General features: G+C 48.5%; 1 protein-coding gene across 1 annotated transcript in view; it reads left to right on the forward strand.

Moving 5' to 3' along the window:
• Positions 1-21,161, forward strand: part of MYO3B (myosin IIIB) — a 544,035-nt gene that overhangs the window by 204,827 nt on the left and 318,047 nt on the right. The window contains 1 exon segment of the mRNA XM_075319688.1: positions 12,789-12,944. Coding sequence (XP_075175803.1) covers positions 12,789-12,944 — 156 coding nt within the window.

Raw genomic sequence — 21,161 nt, forward strand, 5'->3', positions numbered from 1 at the left:
GTTTGCGATCTGTATTTCTTCATAGGTTTTGTTTGGTCTGGGCTCTCTGTTAATTTAAAGCCTGCTTTACACCATACGATCCAGCATATGTACCCGCCCCCATCGTATGTGCGGCGCGTTCAATTTGTTGAACGTGTCACACAAACGAGTAACCCACCCGTCACACGTACTTACCTTCTATACGACCTTGATGTGGGCGGCGAACATCCACTTCCTGGAGTGGGAGGGACGTTTGGCGTCACATCGACGTCACGCGGCAGCCGCCCAATAGAAGCGGAGGGGCGGAGATGAGCGGGACGTAAACATCCCGCCCACCTCCTTCCTTCCGTATAGCCGGCGGGACGCAGGTAAGATCTGTTCATCGTTCCCGGGGTGTCACACACAGCGATGTGTGCTACCCCGGGTACGAGGAACAACCTGACGTTCAATTTTAGGAATAATTGAACGACGTGCGTGCGATGAACGTTTTACCGTTCAATCGCAATCGCACGTAGCTGTTACATGCTACAAAGTAACTTACGATGCCGGATGTGCGTCACTTACGACGTGACCCCGCCGACACATCGTAAGATATATTGTAGCGTGTAAAGCGCCCTTTAGGAGTCTAGGTTACTCTGCATTTATGTTTATTGAATTTTTAGTTTTAGGGTATGCTGTAGGGTCATGTGCACTGATTGACCACTGATTGGCTGCAGTGGTTATGTGATGTCACCTGCTGGAAGATGAAAAAAGCAGATCAGGGGGATATGATCAGCGGATGTGGAGGATGTCTGGGGGTCTGATTGGTGAATATTAGTTATGATCAAGCGTGCTCGGGTACTTACGGTGCTCAGTCGAGTATCAAGGGTGCTCAGAGATTTTGTCCAAGAAACAACAACCACAACGCACAGGTTTGCTTGTGCAGGCACCCCATGGGAAGAGATTCACAGTTTCTGGGTCTCCTGGGGGATAAAACAACGTTCCCAGACGTAGTGTGAGACCCCCGCCCCTCGAAAAAAAAAACCGCCCTCCCGCTAAAAATGCTCTGTTTATAACTGTCTGTATGTGGGCTGAGACAAAAACTGACCAATCATCACTGACTTCCCATAATGCTTTGTTACTTGCATCGAGCTTGTACGAGTTTCGGATTAGCTCGAATTGAGAAACGAGCACCCGAGAATTTTAGTGCTCGCCCATCACTAGTGAGTATCTGTTTTTTTTCTTTAACGAGAAGCATGGGTTCATTAATACAATAAAATAAAGTAGTGGACAACCCCTTTAAAAACTGCAATCTAGGATTCTGCTTAAAGGGAATCTGTCACCAGGGTTTTGCTACCCCATCTGAGAGGAGCATGTTGTAGGGGCAGAGCCACTGAATCCATTGATATGTCACTTGTACCGCCCCGGTGTTAGTCGGGCTGTCCGGATCCAGGATCGTGGCTTGAGGGGGTCCGTAGCCGGCTTGGCGGACACTTTGATCCGTAAAAAGGGGATATTTACAGGGGATAAGTTCGTGATGCCACCTGTGGGTTGCGGTAATGGGAGTACCGCCGCTGCTGAAGGAGTACCGGGGCAGATGGTAAGAAGCAGCAAGGTGTCAGTCCCTCCGCAGGTAGGGAAGGCCCTGGACTCACAGGGTTGGTAGTTATTTGGGAGGACAGGGTGCAGGGGACCAGGGTACTCACTGTGGGTAGTTGTGGTGCTGGATGAGGTTTAGAAAGGAGTCACATACGCTGTAGGTAAACCAAAGTCTCTGTGTACAGCTGCCGCGAGTCCGTCCAAGTACCCGGTGCCACTGATGTCACTTAGGGATCCGGAGCCCATCTCCGTGCACAAGTTATGGTCCGTTGGTGGTCCCCGTGGCTTGAAGCTGTTGGGGGCCCTGCTCACTATGTGTTGTGTAGCCGTGCTCTGGAGGGCTGGCACGTGGTACTTTAGTGGGTTACTGTGTCTGGATACACCCATGTCCCCCTCGTTGTGCTGAAGCCCTCAACTTCTGAGCTCGAAGGGAAGTCCTTGAAGATCCTCTCCCTTTCAGATAAATTGTCAGGACGTTGAATCGGCTCATGACCTAGGGTCCTGTACCCCGTCGTGCTCGGTACCGGTCAGTTCTTTTGGGCCTTCTGGTGCCGACAGTCCTCCAAGACTACGTTCGTCACACCCTTGTCCAATGTCCCTGCTACCGGTCCCCGACTCCTCTGGACCCGGATCACCGCTTGCGACCCAACCAGTGTCCCTAGCTCCCCAGGAGCTCACTCTCTCAGCTCCTCTCTCTTTGGAGCCTACTTCTCCACCCCCTCAGTCTCCCTCTCACAGTCTACCCAGTTCCCCAGTGGCCGACCCATTTCCAGTTATCCCAACCCCCTGGTGTGTCTGGCAGTGACTGCTGTGAGGTGATTGGGTTGTGGTGCAGATGGGAGCGAGACATTGGTTTCTTGGGTACCTGGAACCATGGGGGTAGGCCCTACACCCTGGGTAAGGATGCAGTTCCCTGTGGCACCCTGATGTATTCAGGGGCGCAACACACTTACTTTACTGGTTGCTAGAGTTTTGATAAAATCACTGTTTTATCTGCCGCAGATCTAGCTTTTCTCTGACTGCCAAGCTCAGTAACCACTGATTGGCAGAAGTCTGTGTACACTGTGCATAGGCAGAAAGTTGACAATTAGGGGTACTTTGCACACTACGACATCGCAGGTGCGATGTCGGTGGGGTCATGTCGAAAGTGACGCACTTCCGGCGTCGCTCTCGACATCGTAGTCTGTAAAGCCTAGATGATACGATTAACGAGCGCAAAAGCGTCGTAATCATATCATCAGTGTAGCGTCGGCGAAAACCATAATTACCTTGCTGCAACGGTCCGATGTTGTTCCTCGTTCCTGCGGCAGCACACATCGCTGTGTGTGAAGTCGCAGGAGCGAGGAACATCTCTTACCTCCTTCACCGCGGCTCCTGTCGGCTATGCGGAAGGAAGGAAGGAGGTGGGCGGGATGTTTACGTCCCGCTCATCTCCGCCCCTCCGCTTCTATTGGCCGCCTGCCGTGTGACGTCGCTATGATGCCGCACGGCCCGCCCCTTGATAAGGAGGCGGGTCGCCGGCCAGAGCGACGTTGCAGGGCAAGGTGAGTGCATGTGAAGCTGGCGTAGCGATAATTTTCGCTACACCAGCTATCATCACATATCGCAGCTGCGACGGGGGCGGGGACTATCGCACTCGGCATCGCAGCATCGGCTTGCGATGTCGTAGTGTGCAAAGTACCCCTTAGTGTTGGGGTGTGTTTTTACTACATGACAGCAGGTGTATTAGTCCACTATTGATAATCTTCTGGTAGTAAAACAATGATTTTATCAATCTAACAGCAAGCAGCACAGTAAAGGATGCTTTACACCAGACAATCTATCGTGCGATAGATCGTTGGGGTCACGGTTTTTGTGACGCACATCCGGCATCGCTGGCGATGCCGGCCTGTGTGACACCTCCTAGCGACGCAGTATCGCTCACAAATCGTGAGTCGGGTACTGCTCGCTAGGTTCCATAATATCGTTTAATTTAGTTGACCATCGTTTCAATGGTAGCACACGCCGCTCCGGGTGACACCACGGGAACGATGAGCAGCAGCTCACCTGCCTCCCGCGGCCGCCGCCGGCTCTATGTGGAAGGAAGGAGGTGGGCGGGATGTTTACGTCCCGCTCATCTCCGCCCCTCCGCTTCTATTGGCCGGCGGCCGTGTGACATCGCTGTGACGCCGAACGTCCCTCCCACTCCAGGAAGTGGACGTTCGCCGCCCACAGCGAGGTCGCACGAGAGGTAAGTATGTGTGACGGGGGTTACTAACTTTGTGCGACACGGGCAGCGATTTGCCCGTGACGCAAAAAGGACGGGGGCGGGTACGATCGATTGTGAAATCGCACAATCGGTCGTACCGTGTAAAGCAGCACAGTAAGTGACAGATCGCTGGAATCATTATCTCTGCCCGTGCATCAATCTGCTTTCATATTAGGTGGCAAAAACTTAGCGACAAATTCCCTTAGAATAATCGTAGTGTAGGCAAAAATCTTAAGTCTCAAAAAAGATCCATGGGTAAACACAGAGCGGACGGCGATGCTAGTATTTTGCCACTATATATTACACTTTAATAACCAGCCTCCTTCATCTCTATTTTTAATCACAGTCTCTCCCTTCTGGAACCTAATTTATTGTTAGCACACTTTACAAATACTATTAAGAAGACTGAAACCTTGCTCCTCCTCAAGTTTTTAAAAAGATGGATCTGAGCAATGTAAGAGGAGAGGAGCCGGTGTGGATAGATTTACAATGAGCGTAAATAAATGAATACAAGCTGCTTGAGTTTGCCCGTGATAACGCTTTTGTACCTCTGTCTACATTTATGACTTCAGCCATATGGCTTATTATCGGCTTGTAAAAAATTCTGTTTGCCGAGAATATATGCCCGGCTCTTTGTAAATAAATAGCGGCCAATTGGATTCCGCTTGATTTACTACTTATATAACAGCTATTTTCAAGGAAACAAGAGGAGCCTTCTCCACAATGTTATCATCGCGGAGCACACGGCATCTAAATTTGTCAAGTCGGCCCCTAGTGTGCTGGTTTCTGGCCTTGGTACAATACTCCCTGGCAGAAAAGTTTAATGCAGGGTCATATTATTAAGATATGCCAAGTTTGCAGTCACACCCAGGCCCTGGTGCTTAGAGGGGACGAAAAAAGGTCCTCTGTCACATAGGAAGAGATAGTGTTTGTCTTGGTACAGTGAAGGAGGGAAGAGAGGGACGTAGGCCCACTGTTTCCAGAACCAGGCTTACCCTGAGAGGAGAAAGACTAAGGGTACCGTCTCACTAAACGACGTACCAGCGATTCTGACCACGATATGACCTGGTCAGGATCATTGGTGCGTCGCTACATGGTCGCTGGTGAGTCAGCAGCAACTCGTGGAAACGATGCTGCGCTTGGTAACCAAGGTAAATATCGGGTAACTAAGCAAAATGCTTTGCTTGGTTACCTAATATTTACCCTGGTTACCAGCGCACACCGCTTAGCGCTGGCTCCCTGCACTCGTAGCCACGGTACACATCGGGTTACTAAGCAAAGTGCTTCGCTTAGTTACCCAATGTGTACTCTGGCTACGTGCGCAGGGAGCCAGTACTGGCAGCCTGAGAGCGGCGTACACTAGTAACCAAGGTAAATATTGGGTAACCAAGCAAAGCGCTTCGCTTAGTTACCTGATGTGTACCTTGGTTAACAGCGTCCGCAGCTTCTAGACGCCGGCTCCCTGCTCCCTGCACATTCAGATCGTTGCTCTCGCGCTGTCAAACACAGCAATGTGTGCTTCACAGCGGGAGAGCAATGAGCAAAAAATGAGCCAGAGCAGTGTGTAACGATCAGCAATTTCACAGCAGGGGCCAGGTCGCTGCTTAGTGTCACACACAGCGAGATCGCTAATGAGGTCACTTGTACGTCACAAAACCTGTGTCTCAGCAGCGATCTCGCTATGTGAGAAGTACCCCTAAGTGCTTACTCAGTCTTCACCAGAGCTCTGATGGTGAGGATGGACTTGTCTGATGATACACCAGGTACGACTCCAGGGCAGCTCCTGTTTGTCACACTCCACCAAGGGGCCTGGTCGGCAAAAGGCAAGACGGGAGAAGGGATACACTGTCACTAGTGAAAGAAAGGGAAGGACAACCCCTGACACTTACCCTAATCAACCCTGACATCCCTAGATGGTTTCTTTCACCCTGTGTGGCAGTCATGTTCCTATCCCTGTCTTTTCCTTAGCATGGCCCTGACTAATGTGCAGGGCAGCAGGAATGCTAGTCTCGCTCTCTAGGTTAAAGACACAGAGAATAGAAGACAGACAGGGGTAAAAGAAACAGCAATGGAATGGGGCACACCAAACTACAGGATGCAATAAAGGGAGTGGATTAGTGTGGCAAACTGAAATGGGATTAAAGGATGGGAAAACAACACACAACTTTCGCACTCTCCGGTCATAGCTCCAAAAACAACTTGTTTGTCCTCAGCTCACAAGTCCACTCCTGAGGCCTAGGAACAGCAAAGCTATCACTGGCAACTCCCTGAGCTGAGAGGAGAAAATTTATAGCAGAGGTGAATGGAAAACTCAGAACAGCTGAAACAGAGCTTTTTATTCTGAATTAGGAGACAAAACAAACTGCTTAACCCTTGCAGCACCATATTAAGGAGAATCTACACAGCCAGCAGTGTTAACCTCTGCAAGTGTATGTGTAGCCCTGCGCTCTCCTGACACTTGAAATAAGGGGGACCACACTCTTTCATGGTATCCTTGTGACAGTATTATACACATACAGACTAATATAAATTACAAGTCAGTTTTGTTACAGCTTTGTTACAGCCTAAAATACCAGCCCGCAGCTGCCCAGAATTGTCATATCCATTAGATGCGACAATTCTGGGCTTTACCCAGTTCCTCCTGATTGCCCTGCTGTGGTGGAGGTTGGGGTAAAATAAGGGATTAATGACAGCTGGGATTTATCAAAAATCAGAGCTGTCATCAACTTCTAGATTAGTAATGGGGAGGTGTGTATGAGATACCCCTATTACTAACTCTGTAAGGCTCACCTCACATCAGTGGTATATTCCCGCAAAACCGGATCCGTTACAAATTCGTTTCAGTTCAATTCATTTCCAATGGAATCGCGGCAACATGCGGTCACATGCAGTGGTGTATGACGCACGCCACTGCATGTGAAAGCATCTTGCCGCGATTCCATTGGAAATGAATTGAACTGAAACGAATTTGTAACGAATCCGGTTTTGCGGCAAAATACCGCTGACGTGGCTACAACCTTAGTCAAAACAAAAAAAAATAAAACACAAACACCGAAAAAAATCCTTTGTTTGAACTAAAATACACACACCCTTTTCACCACTTCATTAACCCTCAAAACACCCTTGAAGATTTAACATAATTTATACAAAGTCCCACGACAATCCCAGAAGAGTGATGAATGTGACCTAATAGGAGGGTAAGCCCTCTGTACACAAAGCACGGACATGATTTAGTGAACAATGGTTCAATTTGATGAAGGCACAAAGAAGGATCCGGCAGTGAGGCTCTGAACCACCTGTGCACGGTGATAAGCAGTTTGGTGGGGACATCTTATTAAGGATCAGATTCCTGGATTTCAGCTCGTATGGTCTATCCTGCATCAGCGGTGGACCAGACATAAGATGACTTTAGGAAGCTGAGCTAGAATTAAACCATTCAAATCAAGGTGAGGCTGAATCATCGCTTCTATACATGACGATATGTACTCTTAACCAATGAAAGAACTGAATTCAATGTATCCACCTCTGTGATATAATAACTATATTGTTTTTCTTGATACAAATGTAACAAAGCTGAAATGTTGTCTTCGTCTGTGTCTGCTGCTGTAGATTAACAGTTCTCAGTTTACCTGCCCTCCAACCGAAAACCCACATATACTATACTGTAATTATACAATGAGTTGTATCAAATGATGAACCACCTCTATGTGCAACATTCATGTTTATACTAGCACGTACCGTTCTATTTCTGCTCATTGATATTTTAATATCACCTTTTATATTTCTGCCAAATATGGCTTCTCAATACATAGTAATATTTGTATTCTGCATATACTGTCTCGTGTCAAGTCATAGAAGCTCAGGCATATCATTTGGGACGTTGAAGAAACATTTAAAAAAATGTAAAAAAGTTTAAATCTCATTGCTAATTTTGGAGACCAAAATATTCTGTATAAAATCACCATTAACAAGTCATGAATATCAAAAAACCTTTAAAATGTAAACCAATGCAATCATTTCATGATAAAATATTAATTTTATTTAAATTTGTTTAAAATAACATTACATATTTATAAATAATACTATAGGACTGGATCAAATTCCCAATATAGCGGTTTGTCAGGTCATAAAACTGCTCAGTGCAATGACCAATTATATATGATTATCAATTGATTCTATATAACAAAAAAATAATGAAGTGCCAAGTGCAATACCATATGTAGTTTTATATATATATATATATATATATATATATATGTATATATATATATATATATATATATATATATATATATATATATATGTATATATGTATATATATATATGTATATATATATATATATATATATATATATATATATATATTTATATTAAATCAGGGTTCCCCAACTCCAGTCCTCAAGGCCCACCAACAGTGCATGTTTTCAGGATTTCCTTAGCATTGCACTGCTGTTGGAACCAGCACCTGGGCAGGTAATTACATTAACACCTGTGCAATACTAAGGAAATCCCAAAAACCTGCACTGTTGGTGGGCCTTGAGGACTGGAGTTGGGGACCTCTGTATTAGATAAAAGGTATAAATGATATGTAAATGATGTGCCTTATTGCTGTAAAGTGCTTGTGCTGTGCAATATAGGTTAGAAATTTAATATACCTTTGAATTGGTCAATGGTGTCATGCGTGCCGCTATGCCCCGACGCGCGTTTCAAGCATTATTTTCCTCAGGGGGTGCTGAAGGGGAGTGAAGTTGATGGCCCTTTAATATACCTTTGAATTGGTCAATGGTGTCATGCGTGCCGCTATGCCCCGACGCGCGTTTCAAGCATTATTTTCCTCAGGGGGTGCTGAAGGGGAGTGAAGTTGATGGCCCTTTAATATACCTTTGAATTGGTCAATGGTGTCATGTGTGCCGCTATGCCCCGACGCGCGTTTCAAGCGTTATTTTCCTCAAGGGGTGCTGAAGGGGAGTGAAGTTGATGGCCCTTTAATATACCTTTGAATTGGTCAATGGTGTCATGCGTGCCGCTATGCCCCGACGCGCGTTTCAAGCATTATTTTCCTCAGGGGGTGCTGAAGGGGAGTGAAGTTGATGGCCCTTTAATATACCTTTGAATTGGTCAATGGTGTCATGTGTGCCGCTATGCCCCGACGCGCGTTTCAAGCGTTATTTTCCTCAAGGGGTGCTGAAGGGGAGTGAAGTTGATGGCCCTTTAATCCCCTTTCTGGTTTAAAATTACCGCTCGTGATACCAACATATGTTATTTCCGGTCCCAGAGTTCTCGGCGCATCTATCACATGACAGCCTTCACTACATGTGACCCACTCCCGTCGGTCACGAGACGCATAACAAACCGCGTCGTCATAGTAACAGACGCCAAGGAATGCCAGCGTGTCTATTTGCCGGCGGCAAGCGGAGGTCAGTGAATGGAGCATGTAGATAATGCGCTCCTCCGTATTTAGAAATAAGGTGTATTAGTGGTTCGCATTCTAAATGTTTATCCATATTAAACTGAAAATTAAATGGGTCGTGATATTGTAAGATAAATTTTAGTGTGGTAAGTGAGAGTGTGTTAAAAAGGTGCGTTATAGGAAATAGTGAAGAAATGTGTGAAGATGTAATAAATGCTATTGAAAATACCCCTAAGTGCAATAATGATGTATATTGTTGAAAGGTGAATTGATTAATGTAGAGTATATTTATGTGAAATACATAATAAATATATTACACCATTTTTGTTTTTGGACCCATAATTATGATAATTAATTGTGAATGTACTAAAAATAAGAAATATCCAGTAAACAAATAAGTCTTTGAAATAATTGATTCAAAAATTGTGATCATTCTCAAGTGTCTGTGTAAAAACGGCAAGTTTTCCTGCTCCTGTACAGTTTCAGGGGTGCCACCACATATCTTCTAATATAGAACACACATATTTCCAATGTTATCCAAGAAAGCCTTTCCTAAATAAAAAATTATGGTCCATTAATTAAAGCTTTTAATATACAGATGTAGCAATTTTGTAATTAAAGGGGTTAGCCACTACTAAGACAACCCCTTCTGATTCCACATGTTTCCCCCAGGTAAAACAATAAAGCCTATACTAACCTCTCGTATCAGCTCCCTTACGGATGAGTACAGGCTTGTGCTTCCGGGCCCACGTGGGGTTGTGAAGTCATGCAAGCCCCACGTCCATTCAGCGCCTTCGTACCAAACGAGCAATCAACAGGAAGTTAGCGATGCTGCAGTGCTCACTTCCTGTTGAGTAACTCGTTTGGTCTGAGGGTGAGGAGATAGAAGCTAGCGCTGATTGGACGAGCGGCTCGCGTGATGTCACGACCCCACATGAGCCCCAGCACCATGAACCTAGACACCGATGGAAGGATTAGTATAAGCTTTATTATTTTACCTAGGGGAAACATGTGTCATCAGAAGGGGATGTCCTAGCAGTGGACAACCCCTTTAACACATACTATATCATGATGAAGAAAACTGTAAAGGGGGCTTTACACGCAGCGACAACGCTAGCGATGTCGCTTGTGAAAGCACCCGCCCCCGTCGTTTGTGCGTCACGGGCAAATCGTTGCCCGTGGCGCACAATATCGCTAGTACCCGTCACACTATACTTACCTGCCTAGCGACATCGCTGTGAGCGGTGAACAGCCTCCTTTCTAAGGGGGCGGTTCGTGCGGCGTCACAGCGACGTCACACGGCAGGTGGCCAATAGAAGCGGAGGGGCGGAGAGCAGCCGAAGGAAAGTCACGCCCACCTCGTTGCTGGAGGATGCAGGTACGGTGTTGTTCGTCGTTCCTGGGGTGTCACACATAGCGATGTGTGCTGCCTCAGGAGCGACGAACAATCTGCGTCCAGAACGAGCAACGATATTATGAAAATGAACGACGTGTCAACGATCAACGATTAGGTGCGTATTTGTGATCGTTAGCGGTTGTTCGTACGTGTCACACGCAACGACGTCGCTAACGAGGCCGGATGTGCGTGACGAATTCCATGACCCCAATGACATCTCGTTGGCGATGTCGTTGCGTGTAAAGGGGCCTTTAGTTGAATACTTAACACAGAACGTTTTGAAATACAGGTTATATTGGCGCATTGGGGCAGTGTAAGACTGGGGCAGCAGAGGCCTACCAGTAACATTGACTCTGAGGGTCCACTGATCAGTTAGAAATATTACATTCATAAATTTACCTATGCTTCTATAAACTAATATACTGGGTAGTTTGTAAATAAATGAGATGCTTCCTTTATTTCTACAAAGTGAAACAAGGATATTGTGCCAACTAGTGATTATGTTGGGGAAAGGGGGAGGTAAGTGATGTACTACTGCAAAAGGGCCCACCGGAGGATTCTCCTGCTGTCCTGTGGGCCAGTCCAACCCTGCATTGGGGTATACTTGTGTGTAAAGCTTTTGTAACATTCTTCTTAAATAATACAAACTTATTTCATATTAAAAGGGTTGCTGCAGACATAAAAGTTATCCCCTGTCAATGGGAGAGGTGAAAATGTATTGATTGATAAGGGGCCAAATACTAGAATCCTCCTCTAATCCAAAGAAATGGGCTCTAAAGAGCGCTGTCTAAATAAATAAATAAAGAATATGATACCCCTGTCCCATTTATCAATCATTGTACATTGCATTTATCAATCAGTGCAATTTCCTTATAACATGTCGGAGCTGTCCAGTGCTGAATGCAAGTGTTCTCACATCAATTTGTAGCTAGACTCATTGCACAAATGTAGTCAGCACTCCAGTCCAGAGCAGAGAGTTCATAGGTCCTGGTAATGGTAACGGTCCCAGACATTAACCCCGGCAACCTAACAGGCCCTATGTATAATATATGGTGAATCGATTTTCATCCAATTTGTATGGCTACACCTTGACTTTACTAGAAGTGTTTCTCACTCTCATATAGCTGTCACCGCCAGCTCCTGGAAATTTTGTGCATGCTCGCGGCTCATTGCAGCAGCGACAGTGCGCCTCAGAAGCCAAGTGTACGCTTTCTGGGTTCACAGACGCGCACTGCGCATGACCGGAAGTTCAGAAGTTGTGTATGTGAGCCGTCTTCTCAACCTCCGGTCATGCGCAGTGCGCCTAATGAAGCCAGGAAGTGTCCACACTGCTTCTGAAGCACCGAATTGAGCCATGTACATGCGCGAGATTTCCAGGAGCTGGCAGGGTAGATACTAGAGTGTACAGGCTCCTGCCCAGTATGATGTAAATTGTTATGTGATGGGGCATGTTCAAAATGCAGCCTGATGTTTCCAGCCCGACATTTCCAGAGCCTATAAATATTCTTTCTCTAAGTCCACGTGGGCATAAAGTTGATTATAATAGAAGTTGGGGTCTGGGGTTAAGACTCCCAGATGGGTGGGAGTGTAGGGTTGGGGGGGCCAAGCCCTTGCATGATTATAGTGGACAGGAAGAAACATCGCTACGCCCCCAACCAAGCCGGCCATGCCCACCAGTCAAGCCGGTCAGGCCCACTAACCGGGCAGGAGCCCGTACATACTAGGCTCAACCAAGCTGGCACTGACGTCAGCCTGTGGAAGTCATGTTATCACAGGGGTGTAATAACATGGAAAAAGGGCCGACTTGTCTAGGGAACTAACGCCCCATTGACTAGTCAAAGGCTCTAATTAACATAGGAACAGCGAGGTTTATAAGTGTTTTTAATGGCGTTATACAGGGCTGGTTAGGCAGGCAGGAAATTTGGCCATGCAGCCAATGCCAGACACCAAAATACAGCGGTGGACCGGTTGAAGGTGTATACAGCACGGTTTGCTTCTTTATAACACTATACAGCCAGAGATTAACTTTTAATATACTATTTGATATTTGAGTGAATAATTGCTCTTCTCTTTAGACCGTCACTTGGATTAACCTTGCAGTAAGGCAGGTGAGGTTGCCATGAACATTAATATCCAGAAACATATGGCTGTATAATTGTTCTCATATCTCCTTCTAGGTGTCTTATTAAGGATTTTGAAAAGAGGCCATCAGTCATCCATCTGCTGGAGCATCCGTTCATCAGACAGGCGCATGGTAAAGACATGGCCTTACAGAGACAGCTGGCCAAAATCATCCACACTCAGCAGCAGTCCGGTGTGATTGCTAAAACAAGGTACCTTCTATTACCCTGCACACAGGTAGCTTCCGACATCCACAATGTAAGCTACATCCAGTACTGCATGAACAATTCTGCAGGTTTTCCAAGCTCATAGCTTGCAAAATTACTTCCCGGTTCAGTGTCTTTATAGAAAATGCTTGTTCATAGGGGCCCTTTGCACACTACGACATCGCAAGCCGATAGTAGCGATGCCGAGCGCGATAGTCCCCTCCCCCGTCGCAGCTGCGATATCATGGTAATACCTGCCATAGCGAACATTATCGCTACGGCAGCTTCACACGCACTTACCTGCCCTGCGACGTCGCTCTGGCTGGCAAACTGCCTCCTTACTAAGGGGGCGGGTCATGCGGCGTCACAGCGACGTCACACGGCAGGCGGCCAACAATAGAAGCGGAGGGACGGAGATGAGCGGGGCATAAACATCCCACCCACCTCCTTCCTTCCGCATTGCAGACGGGACGCAGGTAAGATGATGTTCCTCGCTCCTGCGGCTTCATACACAGCGATGTGCGCTGCCGCAGGATCGAGGAACAACATCGTACCGTCGCTGCAGCCAAAACAATGAAAATGACCGATGCTACACCGATCATACGATACCGACGCTTTTGCGCTCGGTAATCGTAGTTATAACGATTTACACACTACGATGTCGAAAGCGACGCCGGATGTGCGTCACTTTCAATTTGACCCCACCGACATCGCAGCTGCGATGTCGTAGTGTGCAAAGAGCTGCATAGTCTTGTCATGGAATAGTATTGTGATGCTTTTACACCTAGCCCTGCGACAAGGAAAAGATTCCATCCTCTACATCTGGAGGAAAGAAGGTTTAATCATAATCACAGATGCAGATTCTTTACTGTAAGAGCAGTGAGCCTATGGAAGTCTCTGTCACATGATATTGTAATGGTTGATTCACTACTAAAATTCATGAAAAGCCTGGATGCCTTTCATGAAAAATATAACATTATGGGTTATTGATGCTAGATTTTATTATGGGATGTTGATCCAGGGAACTAGTCTGATTGCCGTAAGTGGAGTCTGGAGGGAATTTTTCCCTTAATATGGAGTTATTAGTGTCTGCCCCATAAGGTTTGTGCCTTTTGTTTTCTGGATTAACATGTTAGGTTATAGGTTGAACTTGATGGACTTAGGGGTGCTTTACACGTTGCGACATCGCTTCCGAAATATCGTCGGAGTCACGTCTTTAGTGACGCACATCCAGCGCCGGTAACGACATCGCAACGTGTAAATCCTAGATGCGCTGATAAACGATCGCAAAAGCGTCGAAAATCGGTGATCTGTGTAGCGTCGTACATTTTCATAATGTCAGGTCGACCGCAGGTACGCCGTTGTTTGTCGCTCCTGCAGCACCACATATCGCTGTGTGTAAACCTGCAGGAGCGACAAACATCTCCTTACCTGCGTCCCGACGGCAATGCGGAAGGGAGAAGGTGGGCGGGATGTTATGTCCCGCTCATCTCCGCCCCTCCGCTTCTATTGGCCGGCCGATTAGTGACGTTGCAGTGACGCCTAACACACCTCCCCCTTGAGGGAGGGATTGTTCGGCAGTCACAGCGATGTCGTCGAGCAGGTATGTGCGTGTAACGCTGCCGTAGCGATAATGTTCGCTACGGCAGCAATCATCACATATCGCATGTGCGACGGGGGCGAGTACTATTGCGCTCGGCATCGCTAGCCGATGCTAGCGATGTCGCAACGTGTAAAGTACCCCTAGTGTCACGATGTTTCGACCTGGTGGTCTTTATCAAGCTTGATAATGCTTGATAAAGACCACCAGGTCGAAATGTTGCTGTTACACAACTGATGGAATAAAGAATTGCATGTTTTTTCACCCAGAGGAACGCTGTCATCCTTGTTATTGGCATGTTATTTCAAGTGATCCCATGATCATGGACCTGCGCTCCTGAGGTGCTGATTGTGCTGTTGCACAGGCACATACGTTTTTTAACCAAGGTGCTGTGGACTTTTCTTTTTTGGATAAGTGTCACGATGTCACTGCAGGTTAGTGAGGGACAGGGGGCTCCAATATTGTCCCTCACGCTAGGGAACCCAAGGCTAACCCTGACCTCAGGATTACCCCTGAAGGTGGAGACACTGGAGGCCCATGCTTTACTGTTCTCCTCACCAGATCTAATCTGTTACCTCCCACTCACCCAGGAAAGTAAGGAGCAGAAGTGTGATGAAAATACTAATTAAGACAGACAGGGGAAAAGCAAAACTCAGACATACTGCAAAGTCACAGGAACAAATAGTAAAAGACTAAGGAGAAAAGCAAGAGCAGTAAGGCAGCAATAAAAAGACAACATTCGCTCACAGCAGTAATGCACAACAACCACCAGAAAGTCTGGATCACAACATCTCACCAGACCAGTATAGGTAAGCTATAGCTGGCATTAATGAAATAGTCCAGGCAGCATATATAGGAGGGGAGTGAACGTGATTAGCTTCCCTACAACCTATGATCAAAGAGACTAACAAAACTAGCAGAGATTAACTCTTGCTAGCCTGGCTAAGTATGTCCGTCGATTTCCTTAAATGCATATACTGTATTTAGGGGGAAAGAATAATTTTCCAAATTTGGGTTTTATTAACGATTTTGCACTATTTCCTCTCTATAGCTTCTGGGTCACAGTTTCTGTTGCTGGCTGCAAAAACAGTTTTCCATGAGTGAGCTCGTTCATACATGATGAATGTTAGGAGAAGTGGCCGGACACAGCCGTTTCATCCCCAATTCCCCCAACTCACAGACACCATAACAGCTGTGCATTCTTCTTTCTTTGCTTGTGTGTCTTTGGTAATAGGGGAACATGTAAACCCCATAATCCTCCAACGTGTGTAAGCCATAAGCCATATTTTTCCTATAAGACATACGTGTCTCTTTTTTTGGTTCTGCGCGTTTCTACTCAACTAACAGGAAATTGCAGGGAACAGCCATGCTTCCAATCTAAGGTGTGGAGAAATCATATGAATCTATCAATAGTATATGAATCTGGGGGTACAACTAGAATTCCTAGGACCCCATACACAAGTTAATAATGACCCCCTTCTCCATGCTGATAATAAACTCTACTGTACTAATGCAGACATGGAGTGTCACGGCTGTGTTTCGGGTGACAGATAGTCATGTGGTTTCTGGCAATAGAAGGTCACAGCGTTTCCCTGATTTTCTATTGTTCCTACTGTTAGTATACATTGTTATAGGTAGCTTTCCTGCTGGATTTTCATCTCCCCAGTTTAGGACCAAGCAGAAGCTCGCCTTCCACCCAGCTGCTGATCATCAGCATTATCTTGGTGCTTAAATACACCCTTCTTCCTTGTACTGCTGTTGGTGATATTCAGTTAATTCTAGCTCTGGTTGCAAGCAGGTGGCTTGCTCTCATATGTGGTATTGTTGCTGAACTCCTGCCTGTGTCATCTGTGAATAAGTAGTTCCTGCTTTCCCCCATGTGTGTCCTCCTTGTGTTTTCTTTTAACATTTATTGGGGTTGATGAAGAGTTCATCCCACTTGTTTAGGGTGCAGCACTAGGGATGCCTAGGGTCAGGTATCCGGCTCGACGCATAAGTGTGGAATCTATCTAGGATGGTGAGGGAGCCCAGGGAGCAGCAGTAGGTTTGGTCAGAGATCACCATGTCCCCCTTTCCTATACACAGGGGTCCCCTTCCCTTTCGCCGAGAAAAGAGAGAGAGAAAAAAAGAGAGGTTCCTCACCTTTTCCATTCTGTCAATCCATGAAAATTGGGCTGCAATTGGATATTGTTCCACCCCAGGGTTTTGGGGTACTCAGTCCCGGGCCATATATATACGGGGAACAGTTCACTGGGTGGCCGTTGCCCGGTTCTCTGACCCTGGGGGTCGCTTTAAAAGGGGGATTATGTACAGGGGAATATTTATAGAGTTTATATAGTGACACCACTTGCACGTTGTGGTTATAGTGATGGAACCGCCGCTGCACAATTTCTCACCGCTGGGGCTGGTGTTAGTGGCAGCCTGGATGTTGGGCCCTCTGCAAGTAGGGCCAGGGCCCCAGGGGGTAGGTGATGGAGTTAGGCGCGGAAAGAAGGTAGGCCACACAAGGGATTACAGTGTAACTGGGTTCTTTAAGGGGGTGTTACATGCAGCGAAATCGCTAGCGAGCATAACCGCCCCCGTCGGTTATGAGTCACGGGCAAATAGCTGCCCGTGGTGCACAAGATCGCTAGGCCCCATCACACGGACTTATCTGGCTAGCGACGTCGCTGTGTCCGGCGAACCGCCTCCTTTCTAAGGGGGCGGTTTGTGCGGCGTCACTAAGCGGCTGCCCAATAGAAGCGGGGGGGGGAGATGAGCGGCTGTAACATCCCGCCCACCTCCTTCCTTCCGCAATGCCGGCGGCCCAGGTAAGCTGTAGTTTGTCGTTCCCGAGTTGTCACACGTAGCGATGTGTGCTGCCTCGGGAACGACGAACAACCTGCGACCTCTACAATCAACAATATTTTGAAAATGAACGACATGTCAACGATGGAAGATTTGATGAGTATTTTCCATCGTTAATGTGGCGCCCCTGAGGCTTCCGTCGCCACAGGTCATTGCACCCCACCAGCGGTGTGATGCCCCATTCTGGGAGAGGAAGAGAGTGAACTCCGGTCCCCTGGTAAATCCACACTACACCCATTGTTAGGTACATACTGGGACCAGGGAAAGTGGCAGGCAACCCTCCCATGCTGCATGCTGAGAGGGGCTGTAAGACCCATCCCTGCTCCCATAGGGTGGTAGCTTAGCAACTGGGGAGGTGGGAGGAGCGACCAGAGAGCAGATAGAGAAAGGAAGGTCAAGTTAGTTTCAGTTTACCTCAGGGAGTGAGAGAAGCAGCATGTAGTTGGAGGAGAAGAACGAGAGAAAGGAGGGAGGAGGAGGCCTGCTGGAGGCAGGCAAGGAGGAGAAAGAAAAGAAAGAAAGAAAGAAGGAAAGAAAGCTCCAAGTCAGACAGGAGCAGAGGAACTGAAGGAGACGCTTCCTGGTGAAGACCCTGGGACCCAGAGGTCCAGGTGACACCACGTAGGAACAGAAGGAGTCGCAGGGCCGCGGGTAGTCCTGGAGGTACCACGAGCAGTCCTTGATAGGTACCGAAGAGAGGGCCTAGAGGCGCCACGGGTAGTTGCAGGCTGCGGTGGCCTGTTCCACAGTAACACCGGTGGAGGGACCAAGCTGCGACAGGGGACGGTCCCTAGAGACTGGAGGAGTGCAAAAACATCTCCAAACGGTAAAAACCGAGGCCCAGGGACGTTGTAAACTCCCAGGGCCAGAACCCATAGCAGACCTTCAGAAAAGGGGTAATCAGCCGACAGGTGACCCCCCAGCCTGGAGGCTGTAGTGGAGGCCAAGCCAGGTCCACCCTAACAAAGGCAAGGCTAAGGGAGACAGCAGAAGAAAGAGACACTAAGAGGAGGGCACCGGCTTTTACTCTCTGAATCACCCAGAAACGGCGGAGGTCCCTGACAGTGGTCCCAGCAGTCTGAGGGTCCCTACAGCTGTGACAAGAACTGTGAGTAAAGAACTTGAACTGCACCCTTGAAGTGGTCTCTGTTATTTCCGCTGCATAGACATTCACAAGCACCAACAGTGCCCCGGGCATTGCTCCACCTGTGGGGAGCAGTACCACCATAGCTGCCATCACATCATCCCGGTGGCCTCACACAGCAGCGACGGCTTATTAGCCGCATACCACAGGTGGCGTCACGAACACAAACTTTATTTACCTAGCCACTTATTCCACTGACACCCACCAGGGCCACGGAGCCGGGCCCAGCCACCACTGACTACCACCGGACTAGTCCGGCCCGGCACCGGGTGTCCCATAGCCCTGGGGTGGGCGAGTCAACTTTTGGCGTCACAAACAGGATTTCGTGCCTGGTCTGACCGGGTACTGTGCGCCTGGAGAACCGTGTGACAGACTGTGTACTTTACTGAGAAACCGCCGCCATTAGCGCTGCTGAGAGCGGGAAGAAGGGGGGCGTCTAAGAAGAAAGGGTGCGAAGAGAAGCCCCGCCCCCTTGTCCAAGAAAAGAGCGCGAAGCGGTGCCCGCCATGGAAGGCGGAAGAAGAAGAAATGGCGCCTAGAAAAGCTGGCCGGCTGGCAGAACAAGTCAAAATGCCAGACCAGCAGAGAGAGAAAATGCCTCCTGTAAGCGGAGGCCAGGAAGAGCTTACCTGGATCAGGCCTGTGACCCCCGCTGAGCTGAAGGCTGAGGTCGGGAGGATGGCTGACAGGATGAAGGAGCGGGAAGTTACCAGCCTGCTGCGGAGCAACATCAAAAGTCTGCTACTAGAAGAAGCGACGAGCCTGCTGCTGGGAGATCGTGCAGAAGGAGACGCAGAGAGAATGGCGTCCACACGCAGCGATCCAGAGCTAGACTCCGCTGACTGGTGGGGCTGGGAGATGGACCAGTGGTGTGAAAGGCTGCAGGCAGAGGTGATGCAGCAGATCCAGCAAGCGACGCGCGGAGCAGCGACCGCCAGAACACCGGAGATGCTACTGAGGGGTGAGTCATTTAATGCCCCTGCCGGCGCGAGTGCCCCAACCCCCGCTACCATGCCCGCGGTCCCTGGAGAGATGCCCGGCATGGCGACGCCGATCCGGGCCGCAGCCACGCCAGGTGCGGCCCGCCAAGATTTCGCCGCCGGAGCGACGCCCATCCACACCGCAGCAGCGACGCCAAGCCCGGCCAGCTCAGGCCCCAGCAGCGATACCCCGCTCGGACAAGCAAGATCCCGCCGCAGCGGCGACGTTAATCCACGCCGCAGACGCGGCCCGCCAAGCCCAGGCCGCAGCCACGCCAGGTGCGGCCCGTCAAGAATCAGTCACAGCAGTGACTCCAATACAGGCCGCCGCCATGCCAGGCACGGCCCGCCAAGACCAGCAGACGCAGACTGTGCTGACCGCTGTTTACCTGCTGCCAGGTGGGGAGCCGGAGAAGAATCCCTACATGTAAAGAAGTAAAGAAGTAAGGAGTTGCTGAACTGTACATAGCCCCTCATTCTTTTTGAAGAAGTCCCTCGTGTTTTGCCCCTTATTCTTTTCGAAGATGACACCCTTTCCTGCTGTACTGCCCCTGATACTTTTTGAAGACGTCACCCCCCCATGTTATGTGCTACCGGGCCACTGAACTGGAATGTGGGCCCCGGTGGAAGTGTATGTGTTATGTCCTACCAGGCCACTGGACTTAGTGGCTGGTATGTTGTTTATGTGTCCTATGTAACCAGGCCATTGGACTTAATGGCTGGTTGATTTGTCCCATTAGTGTTTGATTGAAAGAAACGAACTGCCGGGCTACTGGACTTGTTGTAGCCGAAAATGTAGATAGTTGCACCCGTTGTGCCCCCTACCAGAATTATGGGGGAAGTGCCCAAACTGTGCAATGAACTGAAAGTGCACACATAGTTTCTTTATAAGAAGTTCGCAACGTTCACTGATATGTGCCTCCCATAAAGGGAAGAAATGTTTTATTGTTTTATGTTTTGCATACCAAAAATGTTTTGCAGTTCTTCCACATGTTTTTGTTGTTTTTCAGCCCGAGGACGTGCTGGGATTTGCTGTGGGGGAGTGTGGCGCCCCTGAGGCTTACGTCGCCACAGGTCATTGCACCCCACCAGCGGTGTGATGCCCCATTCTGGGAGAGGAAGAGAGTGAACTCCGGTCCCCTGTTAAATCCACACTACACCCATTGTTAGGTACATACTGGGACCAGGGAAAGTGGCAGGCAACCCTCCCATGCTGCATGCTGAGAGGGGCTGTAAGACCCATCCCTGCTCCCATAGGGTGGCAGCTTAGCAACTGGGGAGGTGGGAGGAGCGACCAGAGAGCAGATAGAGAAAGGAAGGTCAAGTTAGTTTCAGTTTACCTCAGGGAGTGAGAGAAGCAGCATGTAGATGGAGGAGAAGAACGAGAGAAAGGAGGGAGGAGGAGGCCTGCTGGAGGCAGGCAAGGAGGAGAAAGAAGAGAAAGAAAGAAAGAAGGAAAGAAAGCTCCAAGTCAGACAGGAGCAGAGGATCTGAAGGAGACGCTTCCTGGTGAAGACCCTGGGACCCAGAGGTCCAGGTGACACCACGTAGGAACAGAAGGAGTCGCAGGGCCGCGGGTAGTCCTGGAGGTACCACGAGCAGTCCTTGATAGGTACCGAAGAGAGGGCCTAGAGGCGCCACGGGTAGTTGCA

Source organism: Anomaloglossus baeobatrachus, chromosome 7 (assembly GCF_048569485.1).
Source record: "Anomaloglossus baeobatrachus isolate aAnoBae1 chromosome 7, aAnoBae1.hap1, whole genome shotgun sequence".
NCBI classification, from domain to species: Eukaryota; Metazoa; Chordata; class Amphibia; order Anura; family Aromobatidae; genus Anomaloglossus; species Anomaloglossus baeobatrachus.